General features: G+C 42.5%; 1 protein-coding gene across 3 annotated transcripts in view; it reads left to right on the top strand.

Annotated features, from left to right (window-relative positions):
- ATP8A2 (ATPase phospholipid transporting 8A2) overlaps positions 1-26,541 on the top strand; it is a 2,139,258-nt gene that overhangs the window by 1,106,355 nt on the left and 1,006,362 nt on the right. For all 3 annotated transcript variants that reach the window (XR_014967690.1, XM_085621612.1, XM_085621613.1), the window contains exon 25: positions 1,196-1,368. Coding sequence is in view for 2 of the 3 variants with exons in the window: in XM_085621612.1 (XP_085477738.1) it covers positions 1,196-1,368 (173 nt within the window). In the remaining variant the exon portion in view is untranslated. The remainder of the gene's footprint in view (positions 1-1,195; positions 1,369-26,541) is intronic.

Raw genomic sequence — 26,541 nt, 5'->3', positions numbered from 1 at the left:
CTACGCTCCCAGGAGAAACCTCCGCTCCACCGACCTTGCCCTGGCCGAATTCCCACACATCCGCAGAGCCAGAACGGGAGGAAGAGCCTTCTCCTACATCGCGGCTAAGACCTAGAATGAACTTCCCCTCAGCATCAGACAAACCCCCATACTGCAAGCATTCAGGAAGAGCCTCAAGACCTGGCTCTTTGGATGAGACGGAGCTGCTCAAATCCCCCCCCTTGCACCTTGAGACCCCCACACGTGAGTAGTGTGCTTCACAAATCCCTGATTGATTGATTGATTGATTGATTGATTGATTGATTGATTGATTGATTAAGAGCTTGAAAGTCCGAGCTGTCTTTGATCAGACGCCATTGGAAGGAGTTTTTGCCCTCAAAGAATCTGTAAGCATGCAGATGAGGCAAAAAGCATGATTTTGATCTCTTGGAAGTTTTATCATTGTTTCTTTGCGAGTCCCAAGTGGATAGCATTGCAGTAACTGAGGCAGGACTTTAGTAGTTCAAGGATCACGACTATCCTGTGTTCATTTGATAGTTTGTCGTAGAGGTGACTCAAAAAGTGCATGCCTTTTGTGCTGACGATGGGCAATGTCCTATGAAAATAATCCTACCTAAATTAAGTGATGTCGAGTAAAGGGGAACGAGGAGTAGGACCTCATTCATCAGCGTGCTGAGGCACTGCCACTGGCTAAGGAGGTGCTACATATCCAAAAATGGTATCCTGTGATTCTGTTGGGAGATTAACAATTCTCACACCCAGATGCACATGAGCTCATGCAACTCAGTCAGCTCTACTCACATAGGTCATACGACAAAAAAACACATTTCTGCAAGCAAACATGGCGGTCTGCCTGTAATCACTCTGGACAGTTGGAGAGCCTCAATGCTACACTAGTGTCCGTTGGTTGTTATACAAATGCCAAATAACATAACTTTTATCTTGATTTTTGGTACTTTAGAAATGGTTTTAATATTTTTCTTGATGGCTACGTTGAGCGGATGCAAGGCATTATCGGTTGGACACACTTATTAAATATAGAAGTATTTTGATGATGCACCTAGTTAACATTTGAGGAGATTGCAAAACACTATCCGTGCTTTGTGCTGACATTGTTTAGTTTGTTCATAGTCCACATATTTACCTGCAACAAGAGAAACATAAATAATGCGTCTTTTTTGCATATGTATTTCAGGCAACAAGAGAAAAATTGACTCAACATTGCACAAATCTTGGAACGTCTCTGCGGAAAGAGAATGACCTGGCGCTCATCATTGATGGCCAAACTCTAAAATACGCTCTGTCATTCGAAGTCCGCCAGTGCTTCTTGGACCTCGCACTCTCGTGCAAGGCTGTCATCTGCTGCAGGTAGGAATGGGAAGGTGCCGTAAGCCTAGTCCTGATCTCAAGGAACTGTTTTACATGTCATTAATGGGACTATCTTTACAAAGCGGCTTTGCCTTTGCACATAGCAGCTGATAGTACCAACCACATATTGTCACAGGTTAAGTTCAAGAGTTGTGTACATACTGAGGAGGGTGAGTAGGAAAAAGCATTTGGTGTGCGTCAATTTCAGGAGATTCCAAAAGGAGAGTAGATCAATGTAAATTGAATAATCATTAGTAGAGCCTTCTATTATTTAGGAGTTTTTCTAGGAAAGGAATTAAAGGGGAGTTGGAGACAAGGGAGAGATGAAGAAAAAAGAAACATCTGAGAGGCATAACTCTGAGAAATGGAAGTGAATTCCAATCAGAAAGGGGCGTGTGAGACAAGATGTGGATATTTCTAAAGTTAAAGCAAGAAGACAAATATGAAAAGCAAGCTAGAGGAGAAAATGGATGAGTGATAAATCAAAAGAGAGAACTGAGTTGAGAAAGAATTTCAACTCCCTAACCAGTATGGGAAACAGGAATCCTAGGAGTGCTAAAGATCTGCTAAACCCAAGTAGAAGGGGCATTTAAATGGGAGTAGATATATTAGGATAAAGTAGGTGAGAGTAAGTAAAACAGAGGAATAGGAGGGAGACCGCTGTTTGTATTAAGATTGGCGTGACGTATACACAATGACTGCAGTAGTGTGTTCAAAGAGCGTGCTATTAAGACGAGCCCAGATTTAATATTTTTTAACTACTGAAATATCGGCCGTTAAGCATTTGCATTTAGAAGGGGTATAGCCGGTGCTTAATTTGAGCTGGTGGTTTCTGGTGCTTGGCATGGCAATTCATTTTCAACACATAGACTTATGACAAGCTATCACATGGTTGCGCTGTTTGTGTAATATAGAGATGCCGACAACAACAGTTCATTATTAAGTAAATAGACATTAAAACAACTAATGCCTGCCTCTAAAGCAGTGCTTTTAATGGTCCGCTACTGTCCTGTACGAGTACCAGCACTTTTATATTTTGAGAGAGTACCGGCACTTCTCAGAATCAAGCAGGTACTCTGGTACAGGGTACCTGCACTTCTAGTTTTCCATTTCAAGCACTGCTCCCAAGCCATTCTTAAAGCTTTAGGGGACCTCGAACATTCTGAGTTGTCCCACTTGTAGCGGTGTGATGGCTGGTAGTTGTGGAAGTCCTGTCATTAGAAGCGCTGGCAGGGGCAACTGGTGGTGGAAGCTGGGGCGGCCTCTTGACCAGGGCCCTGGCACATATATATTTTTTTTTTTACAAATTAAGCACTGGGTGTAGCATGGCCACTGGAAAAAGATGTTCTGGGTTCGTGAGTTATAATCCAGTAGCTCGTCTGCAACAAATGCATTACTGTTTCCTTGCAATATGTTAATATTTGAAAAGGGAACACTCTCCGCTCATTTTCTGATCATGAATATGGATGCGATGTTTATTTGCAAAACATCCACTGCTGTTTGCCCAGAAAGAGGTCAAGCGAATCGTCGAAGGAGAAATAAACAGCCATGACAACGATAAACCAGGCCTAGGGCCGCGGCGCGTGGCCAGAAGTCTCCGCAGCCCTCCCGGATGTTCTCGTTACTGGAGACAGGTTCACACATGAAGGGCACGGTGGAATTCTTCGTCGCTGCGCGAGCCGTGCGCGGCGCGTGCAGCCAAGGACAGGCATTTGAGTAAAACAGGGGCAGCCAGTGCACGAATAAGAATCCAGAAGACGGCAGCAGAGCTACGGGATAGTGCGCCAGCCCACCCAAGGAAAAAACGACCCAAAACTCTAGATGAGAGGGAAGAAGAGTCTCGGAAAATACAACACATTGTTTAAAAATATATTGATATAAAATAATCACAATGGCACAAACCAGCCAAAACCATGATGTAAGCTTGAAACGTGAATACACAGTAAGTAGTAATCAGTAATACATATTTAACAACTGTTAATGAATTAATGAACATAAGACTCTTTCTACCTGGCTGCACAGAATCTCAGTATTGCAGGGTAGATGTGCAGTGCATTCTCCTCCGTGGCCAGATACAGGGTTGCTGGCCTAGCACACCACTCTTTTATATGAGTTATAATTCAGCTGCAATGTTCAGGCTAGCAGACATCAGGCATTTAATTTTCTGTGCATTCCTAAGAGAAATGCTTCCTTCATGAAGTCAGTGAGGATAAAGAATGTTAATTAGAAAATTGGTGCCTAGCATAAGAAGTCATCGGAAGCAGCCGAATGTTTCTGAAGCTCTAGACACTGAACTGCAGAGCAGCAGTTGGTCTACAAGGCCCAAATAATGACAAGCATCCGCAATGCAATAGGTCTCGCATTTACGCAAGTTTGAGATATTGGCATTGTAAATGACGACAATGCCTTTTATTTATGTTTTGGTTTTTAAAACATAAATAAAAGGCATTGTTATTTACAATGCCATCGCTGAGTTGCCCCCTTCTGTCTCCCATGGCCCCTGGAGAGCTCCCCGTTTGCTGCAAGTTAAATAAACACGCCGGTGGTCACAACTGGCAAGAGAGATCCTCCTGCCCTCCTGCATTAAGAGAAACTCATTAAAACAAATAGTGCTCACAGACTAAAGAAGACGTACCGTGTAACAACCGAAGTAAAAGGGCCAGTCTTCATGGGAGGTTACAAATGAAGACAAGGCGGTACGAAGGAGGGACTAACAAGCCTCTTTAGGAATCAGAAGATATCATTTACGAAGGACAATGACACCAGCCAATGGCAAATATGGGCAGAGAGTGGGCGGGGCTTCAAGTACGTACTCCAATACAGCATGGCTCGCAGCGCATGCACTGCCCAGGCTCCACCTAAAAAAGGAAAAGGCTGGTGTAGGTCCTCTTGATAAATGTCTTGTGAGTATGTTTTACTGGTGTGACACCATGCTGTGTTTCCGAGTGATGCATTGTAGTGATGGTTTGTACAGCTGTTTGCATGGTACTCTGATGACAAAATAATGAATTAGAGCTCTTCAAGACATAGTCTGGCTTTAGATTGATCACAGTTTGGCTCAAGTGACCACGGAAAGTGATTCATATTTGTAATGTAACTTTTCTCCCACTGCTGGCATATTCGATACTAGTGTATGTTACCGCTCGTCATTTTGTAATTAATATACCCTGCCAGATGTGAAGCCTGCTTGTGCAGTCCCTTTGCTCAAAGTTATGCTCGTGTGTCTTTGCCTCCATTCCCCGGCTGCAGAGCTGGACTTGAAATTATTTCATTTGTGCTTTTCCATTTTGTGCTTTTCCATTTCTATAAAAGTCACTTGGAAAAAATTCCCTCACTGATAGGTAGTTCATGAGGACACTCAAATGCAATATGTTTCCAACACTAGAGGTGGCTCCCAAAGTTTCTCAAGAGCCATCCTACACTCCTTGTCTCTTGATCACATTCTTTCAAATTCTTCTTCAACCAATAGTTCTCCCTTAGTCACAGTTTTCCTGTCTTCCACAGTCTTTCTCCCTTTCTTGCCTTTTTCTGTCTTGCTCTGGATCAAAGTGTGATGATAAAAAAATAAGTTCTGTTCCCCAAAAATGCCAGACGTTGCCCACCACCTGCCCAAATTAAGCCCTGGTAAATTTACCATTGCAAATTGAAAGTACAAGTGCCAGAGATACGTTTGTGTGTTCTCTGATCCAGTAATTAATAATGAACCGTATGCACTGATGTAGCTTGGTGTATGTGAATCTGTATGAAAAGCGGTCAAGACTGCTGCCGCCAGATGCTCGAGCTAGCAGGCAAATCATACACATTGGCCTGCCTTGGAGAGTTCCATGTCCTCAGTGTGGTTCACGCCTGCGTTTAGACCTACTTGTTCCTTTAGGACACAGTGATTAGTATTGCAGCAGACTTACTCATGGTATGCACGCAGATGTTACATTCCTGATTCCATTGTTGATTGCAGAAAATGACCTTCAAATAATTTAAAAGTCCCTCAAGACCTACCTAATAATGCCTTTCCTTCACAAATGTATCTTCTATTCTGTACTAGTTTATCTGGGTGCTACAGCTCTGCAAACTATAAAACTGGGAGAACGAGGCGCATTGACGTCAATGCAGAGTGAGGGATTGGCTGAGGCGGAAGCTGTTTCCGGTGAAGGGGCCTTGCTAGCTGCTGAGAAGAGCCGCCGCCCGGTAGAGAAGGTACCGAGGCCGCCCCTAGCCAGCGCTAGTACTGGGTACAATACTGGAGACCTAGGATTCCTGGCAGTGATTATCGGACCGTTGGGATTGATGGCGGCGTGAGGCTCAGTGAGAACTCGGCGAGTAGAGTGGAGTGAATGCAGCGGATTTCGGTGGACGTGCTTAGACTCGATAATTGCGGGCTGAAAAGGAGGAGACGTGTGCGCTGCTACAGTCCCGTTCTGGTTTTGGCCTCCGTTACTGCAATACCTCACTCACTGGCTTTGTTTATTTTGTTTATTCGGCTGTTGGCTTCCCTGCTTTGTTGCTGAGAGCGCTGAGTACTGAGTGACCCGGGCAGCGCCGGTTGTGCCGGTGGGCGGCTCCTCTCTTCTGAGCTTCACTGCTCGTTCAGGTCTGCATCAGGACGGCTGTTCTTGGCCCAGCAATCTTCCCTATGAGGTTACAGCAGAAGGGAAACAAAGGCCTGGAGAAGGAGAAGGCTAAAGCAGGTCAAACAGGCTGCTGTATGATTCTGGTTGTTTTGGGGGAAAAAAGGTAGTGCTTATCTGCTGGCAACGACGAGCTGACTAAGGCTGGGACGCGCTCTCGAGTTTGGTGTCAGCATCACTGTCAGCATCACTGAATCATTTACCTGCCGTGAGGGGAACGGACATTCAGCGGGGGGAATTTGATCCCTGTGTAAATGAACTTCGCCGCCGTGAGGGGAACGGCCAACGCGAACTACATTTCCCAGCATCCCCTGCTATTGGCGCTCATTGCTGACGACGCTTGGCGCGCCGGAACACTATTTAGGCCGCCAGGTGCCCCCGCAGCGCGGGCGAAGCCCGGCACAAGTGCGGGCCCTCTGTGGCCCTCAGAGGCCAGAGGAGGCTGGGCTGGGCCACGGACCTTGGCTCCGTCTGAAAGATTTTAAAATCGATGTGAGTCTCTCATATCGGTCACTAGAGTAAAGTGCTTGTGCTTATTTATTCTTGTTATTTGTAGTGAATTGTGACATATAGGCAAGTTGGACCATGTCTAAGACCGACAAAATTGTATCCGGGCTAGGAGCCATGGACAACTACTTGGTCAAAAAGGTGAACCAAATTAATAATGAGCGTAGGGCCTCACTAGGTCGAGGAGATCACCCTGCCCTTCACGAAGAGTTGCCTTTCCCATTGATGGACCAGGTTGTAACTGTTACCCTGGAGGGGGGCAATAGGGGTACCTTCACGGCTGAAGCACGGGTCCATGCTGATTTAAATGATGCCCTACCTGAAATAATTAATGATTCAGCAGAAGAAGAGTTACTACCCTCCCCTAGGCCAGTGAGAATATGCAGAAGGGCACAAACTAAACGTGGGGGGAAGAATAGCAAAAAAAGAGTAGAAAAAGGACATTCTGTCCCGAATAGCATTGTGGCTATAGCTGATAGTCAGGAAGGTATAAGTGTGGCTGGTACTAATCTAAATATAAATACGGAGCAACATGCCCTTCTCACTGATTCAATAGAAGCAAAGATAGAGGCAAAAATCATAGAATTGATGAAACCCCTGATACTCAAAATAGATACAGTGGCACTAGAAGTTGAGAGATTGGGTGGGCTGCTAGCAAAATACCTGGCCTCAGCAGCGGTAGGAAGACCTAAGGTGGTGGACAAGAGATCAGTTTCTGAGGGGCAGGGAGCTGGTAGTGCAAATCTACAGCAAATTAGCCAACCAATATCTGTAATTGAGCCAGCCCCACCTCAGTCGATCTCCCTAACTATCAAGAATAAAAAGGCCACAGTAGATTTTGAGGGGACGCCAGCTCCCAGCTATGTAAAGAAAAATCGCCATGCGAATCTCCCTCCTGATTGTGCACCCTATGTGGTCGTTCTTACGAATGTCCCCCCCACTGTGTGTCATCCTCATCAGGCCTATGAGGAATCCCATGACTCATTAAAAAATAGAACAGTATCATGGTTAAATAAAAATTGTGGATTTCCAGTCACATTTTCTGACCAAATATTTTCAACAAGGAGGGTGAACTGGATTGGAACATCCAGAAAATCAACAAATGGTGACTGTATTATCATCAATTTCAAGCATCCCCAACATGTTGCCACAGTTCTATTACGAGCGGCATCCTTAGTCCATAACGTGAATAGTATATGTGTACGCCCACTTGGTTACTTCTATACCCACCTGATTAAAGTCCCACCGAACCCTGGGCCATTTAGAACATTCACCGCTATTCAGCCACTTATTCAGCCACTGTCCCGTAACGGAGTATATTTGCACAATGTTGACACTCAGTGTGGGAAAGGTTTTAATATCGCAACGCAGAATAGATTTGATACTCTTTCAGGACTAGAGTCATGTGATTGACGTGAGGTGTTTGTGGGTCAGGAAAATGGAAGATTGGAGGAAGTGGGATGTGCAGAGGTAACCCGGGCAAAACGGAGTCAAAATAATGTAATTTCATGGAATATAGCGGGTCTGGCCACAAAGATGGAGGATTGCAATTGGACTAGGTACATTAAGCAGTACCAAATCATCTGCATGCAGGAGACTTGGTCCACTGACTGTAATCACTTTCTCGAAGGGTATAAGGCTTAATATGTCCCTGCTATAGCAACTATTAGGGGCAGGTCCAAAGGGGGAATGGTTATATTCATTTCGGTTGCTTTATCTTGTAAAGTACGCAGAGTCTCAACAAGTAACACTGTAATTATTCGTCTAGTTTTAACGGGGGAAAACTGTACGGCTGGTGTGGTTAATTTTTATAATGCTATTAATTCTTGTCCAGCTCCCAGCCAGATAGTAGCATTGAATGTTTTTATTAATAGTTCTATGAAGGACTGTGCCCATAACCTCCTGATTATGGGGGGTTTTAATGTTCATCCCCGTTGGGGATCCACTCTTTAAAAGTATCACAGATTTGAACTGTCCACGATCCGCGGATCTTCATTTTGAACATACAATTGATGGGGAACATCTAAATGATATGCTTAATGATCTGGACCTAACGACGACAATGGCATTAACTGACCCTATTATGCGTCTTGAGACACCGACCTTTAAGGGTCATGGGAGGGGAACCTTTATTGATTATGTATTAACATCATCAATGCAGTCTTTTGTGAGTTTCTTTACTATTGAAGACAGTGAGTTTAGTGATCACAACCCACTCACTGTACATATGAGGGGTCCGTGGTTAGCCAAAGAAGGAATGAATCTTTCTTTAGGTAGGGTGAGTACGACAGATGGGAGACGTCGTCTGAGATGGTCCATGATCACTCCAGATCTGCTGTACAAAGAGATTAAAGTCGTCTGTGCAGAGGAGATCACGGTTTGTACGCAAGAAGGTGCACAGCCACACAATGTCCTTAATGCGTTTCAAAGTTTAGCGGACAAGGTTTCAAAACTGCTGTCAGCTCCAGCAAAGAAGTTGGAGATCAAGGGACCTAAATGGTTTAATCAGGAATGCTCAAAGGCTGCTAGAAATGTAAGAATAGCATTGGCAGCCAAACCAAGGATAAAGGTAGAAGTTCAGTTATGCCGTAAGATATATAAAACTTCTATCGCCCGACACAAGGATTTCCTTAGGGAAGAGGCATGGAGTGAGATCCTCGATCCTTCTACTCTGCAGTGTAGCACTAGATTCTGGGCTGTGATGAGGAAACCCTTTTTGGTCCAGGAACAGGGTGATGGATTAGAATGCCATATTGCTAAGGAGGACTGGGAAGCACATTATAAGAAGTTGTACTGTTGTTCGTCGGATGAGTCTCTTAGCTCTGCCCTCTCTGTCAGTGGTGAAACAATTAGTTTCAACAGAGGTGAAGTTATTGAGGGCATTGTGGGCTTAACAGCTGGTAAAGCACCAGGGCCTGATGGGATCCCCCCGGACCTGTATAAGTCAGAGCCTAACTTTTGGGCACCTGTACTAGAATCTGTTTTTAATGCTGCTGTGAAAGATGGGTGCCCGCAATCATGGGGTGTTTCTACAATTGTCCCGGTTTTTAAGAAGGGGGACAAAGGTAGTCCACATTGTTACAGACCCATTTCACTAATAGACTCTATGGTTAAAATTGTAGGAAGAATTTTATTGTTGCGACTCTCTGACTGGGCTGAGGAAAAAAACACCATGTCTATTTCTCAGTATGGTTTTTGTAGAGGTCGCTCTACAATAACTCAGTGCCTTAATCTCTTTTTAATATTAAGTAAGTATACTGTAGTTCAAAGGGGCACCATCCATCTCGCCTTCATGGATCTGTCTTCAGCTTTCGACTGTGTAAACAGGGGAAAGCTGTGGCAGTCGATGAGGGAGAAAGGGGTAGACAGTGGTGTGGTTGATTTCCTGGCTGATTTACATAACACCAGAGCTAATGTGAGATACTCCCAAGATTTGAGTGTAACTGATAATTTTAGTATTGGAAAGGGGGTTCGCCAGGGATGTATTCTGGCCCCCTTCCTTTTTAATTTTTATATTAATGAGCTAGATAGCGTGCTACAGAATGTCCCGGCTGATTGTCCTAGAGTCGGTAGGCGGGGAATTCCTATACTTCTGTACGCAGATGATGCGGTTTTAATTTCGAGAACTGAGAAGGGACTTCAATTACTCTTAGATGCTTTTAAATCGTTCATGACAGATAGAGATGTTCTGGTTAATAATTCCAAATCATTTGTCATGCAAGTAGGTCAGCAACCAAGGAGGACTTTTATATTTAAAATCGATGAAGCTATAATCCCCTTAACAAAAACGTTCTCTTACCTTGGGGTCCTCTTTGATACAAAACTTAACTGGGTCCCTCACCTTGTAAAAAAGAAAGGTGAATTTGTGAGAGTTAATGCTTCTATCTTTAATTTTGCTGCCAAATTAGGGAAAAAACCCATTTGTGCCATGTTAAAATTGTATAATGCAAAGTCAGTGGCAACTGCAATTTATGGCAGTGAAATTTGAGGGTATGTTGGCGGTGAGCAACTGCAGATTGCTGATAACTCTTTTCTGAAGCGTCTTTTATGTGCGCCTGCAGGTAAGTATAATTTTGTCGTACATGAAGAGCTATACTTAAGTGATATGTTCTCTTTACGTCCCTTGACCTGCTGGCTTAAATTATGGTTGAATCAGGATATTCCATTAACGCATTTGATTGTGAGGGACTTTTTGGGTCAGGATAAGGTAATGTGCACCCCTTGGATAAAATATCTGAAGTCCAACTTTGCTAGGCTTGGTCGTCTAGAATTGTTTGAACATCCGAGTAAAATTGTAAAAGGGGACCTGGAGCTCATTAAACGGGCCTTCCTTATGGATAGGAGGATCCGGAGGGAAGATGTCGAGCTCCAGAAACAAAGCGTTAGGAAATTTGCCATGCTGAAGACTTGTGAAACTATAGAACCATACCTGACTGGCTCACTGACCTCACATGAAAATATTTTGCTAACGAGGTTTAGGTTACATCTTTTTCATCATCTGTTGATTAGACCAAAACCGGATATTTTTAATAAACTGGCAGCACCCTGCGGCTGCAATGGAAAGTCTCCGCAGGATATGCTGCATTTTATATTTTTATGTAAGTTTTATGAATTCCCACGCAAGCGCTATCTGGTAACTCTTTTAAAAAAACTGGATTTTACACAAATCAGACCGGCACTTATGTACTTACAACTGCTGCACAGTGACAGTATCCTCCAAATGAAGGAATTTTTAAAATTAACTGTTAAATTGAGAAATTGTCTGGACCAGTAATAATTCACTGTGTATTCTGCACTATCTTTGTCCTCAATTTTAGTAATGATTCTATTTTGTGGAAGAAAGTATATTTATTCTGGCACTTTACTTGTTATGTGTTTATTATATGTGTGACATGTATTTTATAATGTATTTGTACTTTTATGGTTTGTAAAAGAACCGAAATAAAGTTTATTGATTGATTGATATAAAACTGGGACGACACCATCCTCAAATATGAATGTGAAGGGATGTTTGTTGAAAAAATCAGCACTACTTGTCGAAAATATGAAAATAACAAAACAAATTAAGGCTTACCTAAAAATGAGACGGTCAAATAAAAAAAAACATTAAGGCCCTCATTATGAATCCAGTGGGAATTTCTATGTGGTAACTTTGCAACCAGAATTATCAATTCCCTGAGGACTCTGTTTCCAGGATCCAAAATGATCCTGTTATTATCAGTTTTATTCTATTTCATGGGAAATTACTGGGGAAATCTGTGTCACTGCAGGCGTTTACCAAATCAGACCTTTTTCCGGGGAACGTAGTCTGTAAGGTTTCACATAGCGAACATTTACTCCGGAAGGCATGCAATATTATATCATGCAGTTATGTTCCATATCGCATACATTAATATCCAGCAGTCGAGGCCAGTAACTCCTGTTAAATCAGAATTTCCTCTCAACTCATCACGTCCACGGGTAAAAAAACACCCTCCGGGCACCACTAAACGGCAGTGCTGCCTTTGTGAAAATGAATCGTGCCTCTGTCCAGAGTTACCAGGGTTTGCAAGGCCAGGAGCGATGAGCTTTTAATTCAAACTTTACTTGTAGTTTTACTGGTGTGGGAAAAGCCAAATGATGGCAGAATCAAAATCACATTTAGTAAGTTTTTACTACCTTGGCTCCTCTGGAAAAATAATATTTTATTCTAAAAACCGTTATTAGCGACTTTCGAATCAGTTGCCGACTCTAATACATTTCGATGTGCACAATGATGCCAACTTACCCAATGTCATGTGTGAAAATTTCAGGCACTTCTTGGTTTTAATCACCCACATTTTGCATACAGGAATTTATGGATTTACTTTTTAGGTATGGATTTTCTAATTCGAGAATGCAAAGTGCTGCCATCGAAAAAGTCCGGAGAAGTAGAGGTGTTTGAGCACGAGACACCTACGTGTGTTTAAATTCTTGCATTGCCCACTACAAGAAATAATCTTAAAACATTTAAATACAAAATTCAACCTAATAGTAAGCAAAACGTTGCATTTACTACATTACAAACCAAAAAAGTCTGATAGAAAGTGCTGTATTAAATCGATTTACTAATTGTTATTCATTAGCGTTTAATGGACTTGGAATCAACCAGAAATGTGGGAGGATACATGCGTTGAAAATTGAACAATGACTCACCGTGAGTTCAGAGCAATTAAGCACAAGTTGATAGGTTAATGCAAGGTGGCTGTGTGGGTCAGGACAGCCAGGGCTGGACTCACATTCCACCACTCTAGCATTTCCCGTTGGGTTTCAGGCTAGGGGGGCTGCTTTCCGAGTGGTATTGGCTGCCACGACTCCACCATGCCCTGCTACCCCATCCTAGTGGCAGCCTTCTGCAGTGTGGAATTGGTTTCAACATCTTGTCCAGGCTGATTTTGTTTTCAAATGTGGCCTCTAGAGCAGAGATGGGACTGGAGAATATTTGTATATGGGTTTTCGTCTTCAGTACTAGGAGGCAGTATTTTAGTGAGCAATAGAAGAGCCAGCATACTGTTACTCAACCTGATAACCAGCACATGGGAAATATGGAGGGCAAAGTTTAGGAGAAAAAAAAACCATAGAAAAATAATGAGAAACATTAACCACATACTGTATCCACAATGTCTCGCATCCTGACCCGAAACATTTTGGCTTTGTGGTAACGAGTGGCTCATTAAATTCAAGTTATGTTTCTTTACGATTCTGCGTTAATGATAAGTACATATGTAGGCAAGATCTCTTTTGTGTGGGTAAGCTCCTCTCTCTGCCAACTGCAGTACAAATTAAACAAAAATATAAATCATCACCTCATAAAACCTATTTTACTCCTAGTTGCTCCGTTTTGGAGTTCGAAGACGCCAGAAAGACATTCAACAGATGGTATACATACAAGGAACAAACCTTTGTTTTTTATCATCCCATAAAATGTGTTAAATCAAAATTCATGATATGAATGTTATATAGGGGATACACCCTAGCATGGGAGTATTTGATGGAAAAAGGGTCATATATTTCACTGACGTTTGGTATATACAGCAGTTTGACCAATTTCAGTGTTATGTAAAATAAGCAAAATAAAAAAATAAAAACTCATGTAATCTTAATGTCAATAGAAAAGAAGTATCCAAATCCCTCACAGCTGCTCCTGAGTTTGGCTGCCTGAGACAGGCACCGCTCAGTGATGTACGACAATCATGGACGGCATGTATTTAAAACAGCGCTGCCTTTGAATTTTCTTTCTGTCTGTATCATTTAATCTAAAAAAAAAAATTCCTTGCTGAATGAAAATATTAATACCTATGCCTCCTGTGCAAGTCTTGATTTTGAGGTATAACTCATGGGGAAAGACAGAAGAAGTACGGGTAAATGATACCATAGAATGCTTACTATTTGAATATTTTTATTGTAAAATGTTCTGCTAGCTTCAATTGCAAGGCACATCATATTACCATGCTGGTTGGATATTGGAAACTTTAAGTGACCATTGTATTTGTTTATTTATGCTGTCTGATGTGGGTAATCCATATAAACTGTAGTGAGTGAAGTTACAAAAAGGTAGAAAGTATTTTCAATCAAGGTTGTTCATGCTAAATTGGAAATTTAAGCTGTGCGTACATTGTAACTAAATGTTGTACAATAGCATTATCTCTGGTCGTGAATGCCAAGTTGGTGCCTTCAGCTCACCCATACGTCATCTCAGTGCCAAACTGACATACCTGTCTCTCCTCAAGAGGTTTCCTCATATCAGTAACCTCATCTTTATCAAACTGCAGCTGAACGTTGCACCCATTTCCAAAGTTGAGGGGTTTAGTCTTTGCCACCTCCTTCTCAACTGCAGATCAGCTACAACATACCACGCTGAGATAGCGGATACTATAGTTTTGCTAGATCTTGATTTACTGCTTCTTCCTGAGACCTGGCTTACCTCACAGATAACCGTTCAGCTTCCTTTGAGGCATGGTTCCATCATCCTAGTCCATGAGGATAAATCACCCTCACAACTCACACAATGAACCTGGAATATAACCTTCTTGAACTTCCAATGCGTGGTTGTTAAAATCAAACCAACTCGCTCACAGTTCCCGAAATAAGACTTATTTATGATCCTCCTGGTTGCAAGAACATTTTTGTTGGACTCAGCCTTAGAACTTGTACTTCCAACAAATTAATTCATCTAACATCTTTTATGGATGATGTCAACTTCCATGGGGGGGACAGTGCTGACTACTTGGTCACCCACCTGGCATCCTTTCTTAAAGGTATTGGCATTGCAGGACATTGTTCTAAATCCACACACATCAAGGATTCAATCCTTGATCATGTTATCCCTGAAAGGGCAATCTCAGGTAGAGAAGTCCATGAGAACAGATTGGTCCCTTATCACTAAGTTGATAAAATGTTTTTTTGGTCCATCTAAAAGACACCGGATTTGGATCTGCTTCATCAAAAATGTAGACCTTGGCAAATTTAGTCGGTATGAGACTTCTGGCCCAACAAGTCACCACAAAAGGAATGAAAAATGTTGGGCCTCCTGTTCCTCCTCCGAACTCAATAAGGAGAGGAAATGAAAGAGGACAAGTTCCAGAATCACCTCTGGAAAAACCTCATACTTAAAGATATTAGAATATTCTAGAAGATGTTTGAAGCCAGATTTAAATCCAAATCCTCATTTCTGAAATCTAGTCTAGATTGTAAAACAAACCCTCATACTCTACTACCAATTCTCTTCAAAAGCCCTCTACTTAGTGTGAGGCTTCCTATATATTCTTTGATGACACATTTGACAATTATTCGGTATAGTGCTACACTTCTCTCCACCCCACCAATATCCTTTCTTCACATTCCCAAGAAATTCTTGCCTAGCTGTCCAATTGTCAACCCAGTCGATCAAAACAACCTCATAATAACCATCTTGGGCTTTCAAATTCTTCAAATACTCAACTGACCCTACCCCAACCATTCATACAAAATTTGCCATCTGCCTCATCACCCACTACTGAGGTAACCCAGCTGCCAGTAACGGCGGTGGGGCCGGGTAAGGGGGGATTTTGAGGGACGATGCAGAGGGAAAATTAAATATATAATTAATTTTCCCTCAGCATCGTCCCTCAAATCCCCCCTTACCCAGCCCCACCTCTGTTACCTGCATGGACCACGGCTGAGGTAATCTGGTTAATATCTTCCGCTCTCAGGACGTATAACCTGTAAATTAATACTGATCATGAAGTTTTGAACTCACTTGAATCACCCCATTTTTAGACTTACTTTTTCAGCCAGGGTTATGAAATTTGCAAGGCCTTCCAAATGAAGAAATAGGTTCCTGATATGGGTCTTATAGATGTTTACCAGTCTGGATTCAGCCATGCCACAGAAATTGACACTGCCATGCTGAGAATCATGACAATGCTCTTTAAACCCTAGCCCAAGTGACACTTGCCGTCTAATCCATGTTGCTGTGTACAGCTTTTGCCACTGTAGTACAGGGAATCATTCTCGACAGCCTTAAATATTACCTGAGCTTTGGTGGTCTAGTTCTGAGCTAGTTTTCTTCTTACTTGGACAACCCTTCCCAGCAATGAGACTGGGAGATTCATTTTGCTGCCTTGTCGCACAGCCTTATGGACTCAACATCCTACCAACTACGCTTTTCAACCTCTATATGGGACCATTAGGGGAGCTTTCACACAACTCTGGGATCACCTTCCACTAACATGCAGATGAAGCGCAGTTATACTTGCAATCTCATGTGAAACTGGCTGCCCTTAGAGCAGGAGGACACTCGATTGCCGTCCCTGCAACAAGGGAATTGAATTTCCTGTCCTTGGTTCTAAGATTAGAAAGTAATAACTTGTCTCTTGGGGAAAGGCAAAAGACACGGATCTACCTCTGAAATTGATGCTTTATATGCTGCCAAGCTTTCATGCCTTACTTTCCTTGGATTCAACTAATTAGCTACAGGACACCCTTGTTTAACAGAGCGCTTTATAAATGTATTAAACTAATATACATTCTTGAATCTGAACTTTGGGTTTGCAGTTGTAAAGAATGCCTGGTCCCTGTCTTTTTATGAAAGGAAGGCGTATGTCCAATTTTCTATTTGACATTCCACACACAATGTCTATCGCACAGAAGAAGTCTGGAACTACTTGGAAAATAAAATCCTCCCAAAAATAATGACTCAGTCACCGTTTTTGTGTCAAAAGGGCCAAATATTCATTTAAATATTGTGTTAGGGCATCATAACAGCATTTGTGACCTCGCCAGAACGGTGAAGATTCCTGCCATAGACTGGATCCATCACTCTTCTGGCGTTGGAAAAAAGTATGTTTTAGCCAACTGGTGATAGGCACTGTGTCATGGGTAATAGATGGAGGATTTCCATGTGCCCTTGTAGTCTAGAAGTTGAGTGCACCTATGACCAGATGGAACAAGTCCTGATGAAAGGTGTACAGGGCCCGCTTCTGAAGGATGATGTTATTTGTGTTCTACCAGGATAAGAGGAGACTGGTGTTTCTATTCATTTTTTTTCTTGGTCCCTAAGTAGCACAATCCTGTGCTGGATATAAATTGATTATTGAAAATGGAAATGCTGATATCATTCATTGTCATGATGTTTGTTCATAGGTTTGTTTCTGAAATACGTCTGCGGAATGCCTACATCCACATCCCAGCCAGACTGATGCGTGAAAGGTTCATTTATTATCTGTGAAGGGCAGTATTACAATTCAAAGTGCTACCATTTGATCTAAAGTCAAAATAGAGGGCCTTTGTGAAGAATCTCACTCTTCCACTAGTTTTATTCTGCTTGATATGGGCATTCTCCTTTGGCCATATTTGCATGATACGTTAGCAAATGCAGCATCTTTTCATCTGATAGAGACGGGTGCCTGTGCAGTGTAAGATATGTTACGGAGTCATCTCTTGGTGGTATGCCACAAGAAATCTTCCCTAATTGTTTACACTTACATGCGGTTTACTGAGGCTCCTCATTATGACAGTGGAGAATATATTAATGGTCCAGGCCTATAGGTCATCTGTGTTGTCATCGTTCCACAGGGATATATGATCTCCTATGTTACACTTGAAACTCCTGTCCAGGCATTTGCAGGTTTATTGGGATCTGGACTCCTTTGAACATGAATGATGGATTCCGGTGACTAAATAATCCGGTCTTTACAGTGGTGAGCTTTTGCTCCCGTTGCATCGGTCTGTGTTAATGCTGGATGAGAAGTAGTCGTCTACCCGAAAGGAAAGTCTTTTAGGTGTACTGAGCCCCGCAAGAGCCTGTAATTTGTTCAGTTTAAAGTAAACAGTTGAAGATCCTCACATTTTGCAGCATGGGCTGGTGCAGGTCTCGATGGATATAGAACTCCTCAAAGGCTACATAAGGCACTAGAGAGGGGTGAGAAGTGCTGGTGTGCTGTCTAAAATAAAAACCTACTCCTGATGCAACAAGAACTTTCAAGTGAGTTGACAGATACAGGCGTTCCCTCTCTCTCAGGGATATTATTTCAGCGATACGCTTTTGACTCCGTTTATGGCAAAAGGTTTAGTTTACCTTGGCAACATCCTTTGACTTCAGGGCCAGAGAATTCTCTAGAGTGGGCAGCCAGTACACTTTCTTTGTGATGGTCCGAGGTCTGCTTGTATTCCCTCTCATCCAAGCTCAGAATGGTGGAGGGTTAGGGGGGTGTTTATAGTGGTCTAATGTGGAAAGAAGGACTGTTTTTTCCTTTTGCAGAAGCTGGCTATAGGTTCAGGACTATCAGTTTCTGCTTCATTCAGATTCCTTTGCTCCCAAATGAAATGGTTATGTGCATTCTCCTGCCAGCCTCCTGGAAACGGAGTGACTGGTTGCAGACAGGAGGAGTTTCTAGAGAGGTAGCCGTAACCATTCAACAGCCGTCTACCTGGCAAGTCCTATGTCACGCATCGGGCATCTTTTCACTCTTGTGGCGTTTCCATGCTATAAATTGTGACTTGGTTTAGATTGTGGTTTGGAAATGGCTGTAATTTAACCTCAGATTAAAAGAGCAATGAGACTAAAGCAGAGGAAAAACTGACCAAAAAATTACTAGGTCTTCCAGTGGTATAGAAATACAGTGGAACAGTCAGGGCGATGCAGTTCCCTATCCTCCATATAAGAATGGTGCTCTGCAGGACAAGTGTGTCGTGTACTCTGTCGGACAGATGTGTCACATACCCCTGCTACTTTCTTGCTAATGTTGTGCTTTGTTTAATCAAAGATACGTCTGTTAAGCGTTGCGTGCAATGGAAATACTGATGTGCTATGTACAGTTCTCCTTTACTGCATGGAGAAAGGTCTGCCCAATAAGAGCAGCCTATATAAAATTAAATATGTAACCTATTCGTTATGTTATGATGGAGGGAAAATCCTTTATTCACTTTGGCAGATAATTTGAGGGGATTAAATGTCACTGAGCTGACCTTCTCCAGCTGATGGTGGACATCCTGGATGCTAGTCGTTGTAACCAGAAGCAGATACTGCTATCCCTGGGTTGCCTTTGGGTACTACTGCAGTGACGTTGATGCCCCTGGCCTCAAGGTTCATATAGACAGCAGTAGGACAAATAAGTAAACAAGGCTGTAAGAACCAGCCGCGGGCGCTGCAGGTAAGAGCGGTGGGGCCAGGCGAGGGGGGATTTCGAGAGGCGACCACAAGGGAAAATGAAATAAATAATTAATTTTCCCTCGTGTTCATCTCTCGAAATCCCCCCCTCGCCTGGCCCACCGCTCTTACCTGCAGCAGCCGGGCCTGGTAAGAACCCCATTTACTTCCTGTAGTTTTGTCTTCCTGCTCTTTCCCTGGTCACTGTGCTGCAGATAGGAGCATATTCAAGCGATAACGATGCGATAAAGGGTCAGCCTTGAGAAGTCATGGGACGCACTAAGAGGGTGAGTGGTCTCACCTCTGCTACTTCAGGTATTTAGGTCATCAACATCAGTGACTGACTCGATGATTGCAAAGGTGTTCATCGTGGGTGTTTCTGCACTGGCTATGGTTGCAACAAACCTCACCTATACCTTACTGTCCCTAAGTTAAGTCCCATAAAAGATTAAATATGCTACGACCGCAGAGTCACTATAACAATCCTCATCTCCGCCTCTTTCAATTGGTGAAGTCCCACAAAAACACAAATATGCTGATAAGAACTAATACAGACACACATCATTTCAAAGTAGACCAATTTGCACAGAGTTCCAAGCACATCCCTGGGGATTTGTGGAATCTCTTAAAATGGGGAAATCTAAGCAAACCGGAGGTGAAAATCTATGATTCATCGATTTCCACAGGTGAGCACCGTCCTTCGGGAGTCACCTTTTTGGTCTGAAGACTCGTGATTATTCTGTTTACCTTTCTACTGTCTAATTTCGCTGTGTTGTGCTGCTGTCGGCTCTTGGTTATACTTACTGTGGGTGTCTCTGGTTACTTGTGTTGTATTTCGGGAACAATGTGGAAAAAAATCCGTCATGGATGAATGGAAAAGTGATGTAATTTTACAGTTTATAACGGGAAATTAAAAAGTAAATGGGGGTTCTAATCCCTGAAGAAACAGCCGAATTCTACTAAGAAACTTTACAGTTTTGCTGAAGCAGGGTTGTTGCATGCCAGGTGCTTGATACTAATGAAAGAAAATACCCTTTTTCTCCCCCTGTGTTCTTTTTATGGTGCTTTGCATGTCAAGGAAGACAGTGTGCTCTGCCTCCTGGAGATGGCATGTTACACGTAAAGCGCAAAGCAACAGGAAAGTTCAAATGAAAAAGCGTTAGTCATTAAACATTGGAATATTGTTAATGAAATCGATGCCTAGCCCCAGTGCATGATGGGAGGGTAACACATCTGGAAACCCCTTGCCCACGGCTACCTCCAAGGGATATACCTAGCTTGCTTGTATGGAATAAATTCTTATTTGAAGGATTGATTATGTAAATTTGTATGAAACCTCCTTGTGACTTGACACAGGAGTACATCAACTCGCATCTTAATTAATCTCAGGGTTGACGTTCGTCCTGCATTTATTAGCAGACAGACTGGGCCATTCATGTTGGGTCCAGATGTATACAGCAATGCTACTAATAGGTAGCCAGAGATCGTACCGGCTGCCCATATGTATCCACTTTTATTATTGGACATTGTCTTACTGATTATTGGGTACAAGGTGGGACTACCTCATATCTTACTCTGAACCCGGGGATAATAAGGAAGAATTCCATCTTTGTCCCCCCCACTTCGATGCACCAGTTTCTCGTGCTACTCAACTGACCGGTGCGTTTCCTGTAAAAATGCGATGAAGATGTATGACCAGATAGAGCTTGGGCCATTTTCCTTAAAAGGACATATCTAGTTAATTGTGTTATGGTGGGAAATATCTATTCCTTAAAACATGCACACCATGTGGCCATTTTGTTTATTTGAATGCTATCTGTAGTGCAAACTTGACTTAAGGATCAAAGGTTGGGTACAACAATCACAAAAGGTAATGGCTGTGATGTAGCGACAATTCCAAACTTTGGACTCGGCAGTCCTGAGTTCCACCCTTGTCTTAAGTTATTCAATCATGGTCAAATCACGCTATCTTCTGCGCTGTTGATTCCTATCAAAATTAGAATTGCTTACAAGCAGACTTACCAGTATTAAGAAGTTAAGCACAATCCTGGCCTACTAACATTCCGAAAAGACCTAAAACCCCCTATCTTGTCATGCTGCACATAAATGCCTAATATGCCCAGGTCTTCTCATTCATCCCAGCCTGCCTCGTGCTTGTAGTAACTAATCATTTTTGCTTTCATGAATTGCTCACATACACAGAATAAGCCCCCATTCTGAGCAAGATTATAGTGTGTATTGATTATTCACTATATTTGCCCATATCTATGCTGAGTGCATTGTATATCTGCACTCATCCTTTCCCTGTACACGTCCTGCATGAAATGGTGGTTAGCTGCTCAGTGCATGTAACCCACAATCATACCTAATGCATATTTAAAAAGCAGTTAATTAGTCACTTGGGCCCTGAAAGTGGAATTGCTTACTTAAGTTTGGCCTCAAATGTTTAATGGGGTGTTGAGAACACATATGAAAAGTAGAATTTGGCTATATATAAGGTCTCAGTGATTAGGAAGATGATTTCCTAAAATCCTGTAAAATAAGCAGAGCATGAATACCTTTCTATGTCTTGCATATGTGAAAGGGAGGAGAAACTAAAAATGTAATAATGCATCTAAACCACTGACTTACACAGGGCTTACCTAACCCCGGTCAAACTCCTTCAGTACTTTGGAGGCTCCCAGTCACCGTGCCCTCGGTGTAGAGTGGAGGGGGCTGATTTTGGCCATATGTTTTGCTCTTGTGTGGGACTGAGCTCTTATTGGGCGGATGTGGTGGAGTGCCTGAACCAAGTGACGGAGCGAGAGCTAGAGGTGGAGATGGGGACTTGCCTGTTGTTGTGGTTTCCGCACACATCCAAACCCAAGATTACAAGCAAGTTTTGCGATCTAGGATTGATAATGGCGAAGAGGGAGCTCACTATGCATTGGAAAGCTAGATCTGGGCCGAGTTTTAGGAGATGGAAGGCGAGCTTCCTGTCCTGGGCGGGGAGCGAGGGGACGCTGCGCTTGCAGATGGCCAGACATGCGTCTAATGACAAAGCGCTGGAGGCGGCACGAGCTTGGGGGGCTCTGGTGGAAGGGCTTAAAGCCTCGGAGGAGTCACGTGTGGAGGATAGGGATCCTGGGGACGGGGATAGGCAGGTGGCGCCCGGGGTGGGGCCCTCTGGGACGACTGGGGAGCCCGCACTGAATGGAGCCACTTAGGTACGCTTGGGGAGGTCTCAGCGTTTGCACAATGTATGGGCAACTGTTGAATAGTCGTGGTGGCTGGATGGGGTCTGGATGGGTGGCGGGGAGGGGGGGTTTCCAGTATCTTGAGAATAGTGGCCATGCCCTTGGGGTTACATTGGGCTCGGACTTCCCAGACCCCGGTCCCTCCCAGCGGAAGAGAAGAAGGGGTTGATGCGGGCACACTGACAGGGGGGGGTGGGGGTAGAGAGGGTGGAGGGTTGGGAGTTTAGGGGGGAAGCGAGGGAAGAACGGATTTCTCCTGATGTGTACACTGAGGATTGGATCCTTTTGTTTTTCTCTGTAGCTGGCTTCATTGCGTTGTTTGAAAAACTTTAATAAAAATATTTTTTTTAAAAATGCATCTAAACCACTGACTTTACCTTAACAAGCTCTTCCTTAATTTCATAGTGTTGGTTATTGCTGCAGACGGGACCTAAACGTATGCAAATGAGTCTAGTCATCCCCTGATGGCGATGCATGGTTTGAGCAACTACAGCATCAGTGAGGTGTATTATGAATTCTGAGACATAACCAGCAATTTGTCCAATGTGGAATATCGCTATTTAATTTATTTTCTGCACTAGAAAATTTAAATTACCTGTGCATGCCTCTTAGTAAGCATAGCCATCCTCCAGTTCTTCATCAAGGGGTCATACCTCAGAGTGAAGGCACCGATATATCACACACTTTTTTAATTTCAGCGAATAGCCACAAAGGTTCAGAATCCAGGTCTGAACCATTGTGTATTATAAAAGTAAATTGAATGTAATAATGACAAGTGCAAGATTATAACAAAAAAATTATTTATAGCTCAAACGGATCAAAAGTTACTGAGACCGTGGTGACGTGTTCGCGCATAGTAGAAAGATTTTCATGAAGGTTAAATGGCACCTTTATTTGTTTATTTTTGCATTTGGTTGTTAAATTGGTACTAATGAGGTGAATTTATTGCCCACACAGTATTACCATGTATATCAATGCTGAAATAATGAATTAATAGTATCAACAATGTACCACATAATTTGCCTTTTCTTGCCACATAATTGAGTGAACCCTGCCACAAAATCTGGTGCTCTGCTACCACATAATTCCAGTGACCCTGATAATGGCTTTGTTAGGCAATGAGAGACGTCGCTATCTGATTTTCACTAGTCACTATTTTGTTTCACATTGCTTGAGGATCATATTGAAATGAGTGTCCTGCTTTTAGATTACTGACGCAAAAAAGTTTACTAATACTTTCTAATTTCATTAAGCATCATGATCCACAGATTAAGGAGAAGCCTAATTATGCAAGAGACGGCCTAGAAGAAAACTATAGATTCAGGAAAACAACCAGATGGATACTTGCTTAGAAATATTCAAAGAAGAGGGGATACATATTATGCCTCTCTGACCAAACATGACTTGTACATTGAAAGTTGTGGTTTACTGCTGGTTTAGTTTTGTTCCTTACTTCATGCTGAAACTATGAGGACATAGATTTGTGTGTTTCCTTGGCTCAGCCACAGATAATTTATGAAAAAAAGATCTAAACTCTTGAGCCCTGGTTCCTGTTAGCTCTTTGCTGCATAAAACAAAGTATTCATTATTTGTTGGGCAGGCAAATGCAGTTGTTTTATGATGTAAACATGTATTTTATTTTACTGTGGAGCCCTCCTCTGTGATTCATTATTCCTATGTTGAAAGAATCTACATATTTGCCCTAATGTTAACTATATAAACTATCTCAGGTAACGTCCTTGTTTCCATGGGTTTGTATCCTGAAAATATGGGTCAACATCAAGCATCTGCATAAACACCACAAAGAAACTTTGTAAGGGAATTAAATGCATATTTGAAATAAATGCAGTCTCCAGGCATCTGGCACGCGATTACAGCTGGTGCTCGCTTGAGGCAGACTGTTGCCTTTATCCTAAAAAATCAAAGCTTGCGGACTCTTGAGAGTCTGTGCTGTAAACAATCCTCTTTATTCTAAATTTGTGACAGAAAATTTTAAAATTGTTCTATTGTTTCAATAGATGTACTCTTCCCATCCTGCCTTAAGGTGATATTCTGGGAAATTTTTTTTTTTTGTAATAATCACAATTGTGATTGTTTGCACAATAAAGTTTAAACAATGACTGCATTTTTTAAAATTAATTTTGTAAAAGTCATCATATAAATATGGTTGTCTCCCATCACTTAGCTATATGATTTATTCTTATGATACATCATTTAGTGAGTTTTCACCTTTGTGCTGTAGTACAGTAACTTCCTTAAAAGAAAATTGAATGGTAACACAGAGCAACAGTTTGGCCCACCAAACTTGTTGAGGCGGTGTCGCATCCTGCTTCCGAAAACTGTGTAGTCAGGAGAAGGTGAGTCACCAGTTTGCCCATAATTGCCATGAGAGTGTATATTGAATGGTCACCTGGAGGCCCCAGTAGAAGGAGCAGCAGGGTGCGGAGTTTTATTTGTGTGATTGTGTCTATTTGTGTTCTCTCATCCCAATACGAGTGAACTTTGGGACAGGACCACAACATAAGTATCAAATCTCCCCTCGTCCTGCAACCTCTCCAGCAGAGATCTGAGCCTACGTTGATGGCCGTCATATGAGACGGAGTTAGGTACCATCTGGTAAGGATTTTGTATAAGTTTCTTATTCTGGATGCGTATCAAAGATTTAGCATCCCTATCCCATATGGCTTCCCAGGTGGCACCAGGGATTTCACAATCTAGGTCTCTATTCCAGGCAGTCGTGTTTGATGGAAATCTGTCTACATGGGTGCATTTTGAAATGGAATGCAGGACTGCAGTTCCCTTCTTCCAGGTTATATTAGAGAAAAGAGCCTCAAATGGCGTTTTCTCTCTGTTGGCTTTTGTGTGGAGATCCCTGTTCCCCACCCAGTGTGTTAGTTGGGTTAATCTGAATTAATCAGGCAGTCAGAGACGGAATCGGTTTCTGCATGTGTCTATCTAGCAATGTCCCATCTTGGTAGAAATTACCAAAGCAGGGTGGAGCCCCATCTGTCCCTCCGGTCCAGTGTGAGGAGTGCCAGTCTGTCATGCCCGAGGGAAAGTCAGAATTGTGAGTGATCAGTGACATCGGAGAGGGGTATAAAGTCATATTCTGTCTATGAGTGACTGCCTCCCAGTGTGTTAGGAGGATAGTTGTCTAGTAGAGAATGGAATTATCAGTTCGTCTGTGTTTATGTGGGAGCCATAATAGGTAGGACAGAAGAATCTGAGATAAATACCGATCCCCTTTTGAGCCGAGTGTGGTGGCTGAGATTTGGTACCAATCCAGTGCTGGATGTAGTTGATCTGTTAGCGTGTACTCTGGCAAGTCAAAGTCCTCCTTCTCCTGGTCTCCTAAATAAAGTAGCCCGGGAGACTCTATGGGATTAATTGCCCCACACAAAGCTGACCTTGAGTGAACACAACAGTATACTTACAAAGTTTTGACAGTGTTGAAATTTCCCGAAAGGAAAATACTAGGGCCAATTGCTTATCCACACTACCAGTGGAGAATACTCATGATAGCATTGTAGGTATGTTTAGAGTACTGTGTAGTTGCCTCAATTGATGATAATATCGTTTGTGAGAAAGTCTCCATGTGTGAGGTGACTGGATTAGTGGCATAGAGCGCGATTCAGATTTAACAGATTAATGAATTCATTGTGAGGAACTTACCACGCGGAGGGCTGTTATTTAAAGTGCTACACGTGTTTTAAAAGATTAATTGTCTATGAAAAATGGTTTTGTTACAGGAGATACGTTTGCCCCTCCTGAATCATTTAGGTCTACAATTATAAAAGCGGCCCATAAAGGATACCTGGGGGAAACTTCCACTTAGGAGCTAGTGATGTGAAGGTTTTGGCAGCCCTATATGGATGACATGTTAATAAATATAATTAACAATTGTGAAGTATGTGCCTGATCGGGTGGGAATAATAAAACTTGCCAGACTTCCCTAGTTTTATTTACTTTTCTGATTAGATCTGTGGAATTGTTAGGAGTGGACTTTTTATGGCGATTTCGTCATTTGAATGGAGTTACCAAATATATTATTGTGTTAGTGGACTTTTATTCTAAATGGGACGAATTGAAGTTTATAAAGGAAGCAAACAGTGATACCATTATTGATTTCTTCAAGGAGTGTTTCTTTAGATAAGGTTTT

The sequence above is a fragment of the Triturus cristatus genome, chromosome 8 (genome assembly GCF_964204655.1).
Source record: "Triturus cristatus chromosome 8, aTriCri1.1, whole genome shotgun sequence".
Taxonomy (NCBI): Eukaryota; Metazoa; Chordata; class Amphibia; order Caudata; family Salamandridae; genus Triturus; species Triturus cristatus.
The sequence above is the reverse complement of the archived record's forward strand: the minus strand, read 5'-3'. Positions and strand labels throughout refer to the sequence as shown.